Consider the following 3,472-nt stretch of genomic DNA (forward strand, 5'->3'; position numbering starts at 1 on the left):
TGCTGCAGCAGCAGAGCCTGCGCTGGGCCCGAATCGGTGTGAGCACGCGTGCAACGGGAGGGTGGGGAGCAAGATGCAGCGCCCCACTGGGCGGGGGGTGATGCGACCTGTGTGAAGACACAAAAGGAGAGAAGGGAGAACTGACGATTAGAAGCTGTCGTGCACGACGTGCCAGTGCAGCCCTGCATCAGCACATTGGGGGCGTTGAATGGTGTTGTATTGACGAGGCGTGGTCGGTGTGCGTGGTTGCTTCGACATGCGGGAGGGGCAACGAGTGCAAATGAATTCAATCACACACATACACACACACATACACACACACACACGTTTTGTGTGGCGCTGGGAGCGATGTCTGCTGGTGCGTGTCAACCAGCAGTGCCAGTGGTGTCAGCCATGGCGGCATGGAAGCGGAAGTGTGGTGGTGGGATCCTTCACCTCAGTGCACATTCCAGCCACCACGCTGGAGACCACGGGCTGGCTCACTGTCTCCATGCCCGTGCATGGCACCGACCACCGTCTGACAGCGGTGATGACAATGTCAGCGGCCTGCTCTGAAGCAAGCACACATCGTGACAGGGGTAAAGGAGAGAGAGTGTGTGTGTGGGGGGGGGTGTGATTGACGAGGGGAGGTGGTTGACAAGAACAAGGACGTGCTGAGGGGAGAACTTGGGGAGGAGGAGTGCAAACTGTGGTGTGCATGTCGCGTCACGCAGCGCATTGAGGTGCAGTGCAGTGGAGTGGAAATCCCAGGCAACACCCCCCACGTCATCAGCCATGCACATACCAATACAGAGCGAGAGAGAAGGAAGTGCCTCTTGTTGTCGTGGCACACGGTGATGGCACGCGCTCAAGGACACGGTGCTGTCATTCAAGCCACCATCATCATCCTCATCGTCAGCCTGCAAAACAGGTGGTGGTGGTGGAGATGAAGACGCGCAGCGTTGCAGCCAAAAGCAAAGGGGGAGGTGAGAGGCATGTGACTTGAGATGTGTGAGTGAAGGGGGGGGTGAGTGGAGAAGAGAGGGTGTGCAGAGAGCAGGTCAAGCAAGGGGTGTGCAAAGGAAAGAAAGGGAGAGTGGACTGCGAGGCAGGGAGGAACAGTGTAAAGGAAGCAGAGCTGTGAGTACAACACACACGCACGCACCACGTGGTGGCCGTGTCGCTCGTCCAAGTGGAGTGAATGAATACACGTCCCTTTGTTTGGCTTGCTTGCTCGCTTGTTTGGCTTGCTCGTCTGCTTGATTGATTGATTGATGGATTGCATGTGTCATTGTCGTCATCAGCAATATCCCCCCTGCGGCTCCCTGCTGCTGCTGCTGCTGTTGTTGCTATTGTGGCTGAGTGTGACCAAACCACCACCGCCAACCACCACGACGCACCTTCCCATCCATCCTTTCCTTTCGTCGCAGCGAATGTGTGTGTGTGTGTGTTCGTGCATTGCGCGCAACCAGCGTGTCTGTGCAGAAGAAGACGGGAAAAGCTGAAATCAGTCGATGACACGACGACTGTGGAGATGTAGCAGCCCAAACTCGCTTGCTTGCACTCGCTTCTTCTTCTTCTTCTTGTTCTCTTTGGTGCAGTGCACACAGCGAGGCAAGGCAAGGCAAGGAAGGAAGGAGGGGGTGATGTGGCAGTCACCGCAACAGCAGCATGGGGAGAAGAGAGATGTGGGAGAGGGGAAGAGGAGATTGTTGGCGATCGCTACCCAGTCACCAACAGCCAACCAGACCAATGTGGAAGAATGGTCTTTGACGCACACACGCACACACACACACACACACACACACACACACACACACACACACACACACACACACACACACACACACACACACACACACACACACACACACACACACATGCACACACACACACACATGCACACACACATGCACACAAAGTAGGCGTCACGTCAACGATCCCCAGGTGAGCCAACACACATCATGCCCACTGTTCCTTTCTCGACTTCTGCTTCTTGTTCTTCTTTTTCTTGGGCACTATTCGTTCGCTCCATGCGTCAGGCAACCAAGTATGTGAACGTGGGACGCGGTGTCCTGTTTGTGGTGACAGTGCTGTCGGTTGTTGCTGTTGCTGTCTTGTTGTGGGTGTGGATGTGGACTCCCTTCTTTCCTTCTTCTTGTGGCACAAGGATGTGTGCAGGGGGCTGTGGGTCTGCTGAAAGTGGTGGTTTCGTCGTCGTCAGGCCGTCGTTGTTGTGCTTGGCTGACGTGAGCATGTGCTGTTCTCTTGTGATTGGACAAGGCAGTGGCCTGCAGAAACCTAACGACGCTCTTGAGAGTGCACTGGCAACACGTGCCGCTGACACACGCACACCACAAGGCAAGCGACAAGCAGTGTCACTCACGGCCACCTGCGAGGTGGGTGCAATCACACCTCCGCTCATGTGTATGTTGTGCATGTGTGTGTGTGTGTATCAGTGCACGGTGGTGATCCGATATCCAAACCACAACCACTGCTGTCACTGCTGCTGCCTTGCTGCTGCTGGTGCTGCTGCTGTTGGCACGTGTATTCTCACGGTTGCATCGTCTCTTCCTCCCACGCAAACAACAAACAGACAGGAATCGGCAAGTGAGAGTGGCGGAGACCAAGGCACCAGCAACACAGAAGGCCGCGTTTGAGTGGGACGCACCTCCACAGCGGTACCGGGCGAGCAATCACAGCATTTGCGCTGACATCGGTCAGTCTTCTCTCGTGATTACAGTCACACGTCATTCATCCCCCAGTTTGCCATCAAGTCAGTTTACATGGCATGCACGCTGTAGGTGCTCATCACCTGCCCCATGCACACGTGGTTTTCACACACACACACACCCCACAACAGCCCGCTTGCGCGGCATCATCTCGCTGGACATGAGTGTTGGGGATGATGATGGAATGCCCCCGTCTCATCATGTCTCATCATGACAGTGAGCGACGTGTGTGTGTGTGTGTGTTTCTCGTTTCGCTCGGCAACCGTGTGATGACGGCTTATCACTCTTGCGCACGTTCCCTCGCTCACTGCAACACCCATCTCGCTACTGTTAACGACCAGGTTGCCATCCACTGGATGCCCTTGGTTGCGTCGATGGGGCAGAGTGTTGGTGACATTGGCAAGATGCTGCTCGTGGCGGGACAGAGCGAATGCTTTCAAAAGTATGCGCACACTGTATGTGTAAGCGTGTGTGAATATGTGTCGTCGACGTGGTCATTCTGCCATGCGTCTGCTGTGGGTTCTTTGCTTGCAATCGTTTGATCTTGTGCTACGATGTGTTGTCCTGATCTCTGTTCCTCGTGTGTGTTTGGGCCACAGGGTACGCCTTCAGCTGAAGAGAGGAAGGGGAGGCGCTGCTCCGGCACAAGGATGATGGTGACATGAGGTGCGACCACCGAATTGTGTTTTTGTTACGGGTGCATTGCCGCCGCCGCCGCTGCTGCTGCTGCTGCTGCTGGTGGTGGAGGTGTGCACACTGAA

The 3,472-nt window shown here is 55.5% G+C and overlaps 2 protein-coding genes across 2 annotated transcripts in view; one reads left to right on the forward strand and one right to left on the reverse strand.

Moving 5' to 3' along the window:
• The window catches only part of PTSG_12861 (uncharacterized protein), a 3,958-nt gene extending 2,491 nt beyond the window's left edge, over positions 1–1,467 (reverse strand). The window contains exons 1-4 of the mRNA XM_004989486.1: positions 1,145–1,467; positions 833–899; positions 436–551; positions 56–182 (exon numbers count right to left, since the gene is read on the reverse strand). Of these exons, the coding sequence (XP_004989543.1) occupies positions 56–182; positions 436–551; positions 833–899; positions 1,145–1,264 (430 nt within the window). The 5' untranslated portion in view covers positions 1,265–1,467. The remainder of the gene's footprint in view (positions 1–55; positions 183–435; positions 552–832; positions 900–1,144) is intronic.
• Positions 1,468–1,836: 369 nt separating this feature from the next.
• The window catches only part of PTSG_12863 (uncharacterized protein), a 7,985-nt gene continuing 6,349 nt past the window's right edge, over positions 1,837–3,472 (forward strand). The window contains exons 1-5 of the mRNA XM_004989487.1: positions 1,837–2,029; positions 2,263–2,340; positions 2,576–2,698; positions 2,843–2,877; positions 3,053–3,153. The gene's annotated coding sequence lies outside the window, so the exon portion shown is untranslated. The remainder of the gene's footprint in view (positions 2,030–2,262; positions 2,341–2,575; positions 2,699–2,842; positions 2,878–3,052; positions 3,154–3,472) is intronic.

This window comes from Salpingoeca rosetta (genome assembly GCF_000188695.1).
Source record: "Salpingoeca rosetta unplaced genomic scaffold supercont1.29, whole genome shotgun sequence".
Taxonomy (NCBI): domain Eukaryota; class Choanoflagellata; order Craspedida; family Salpingoecidae; genus Salpingoeca; species Salpingoeca rosetta.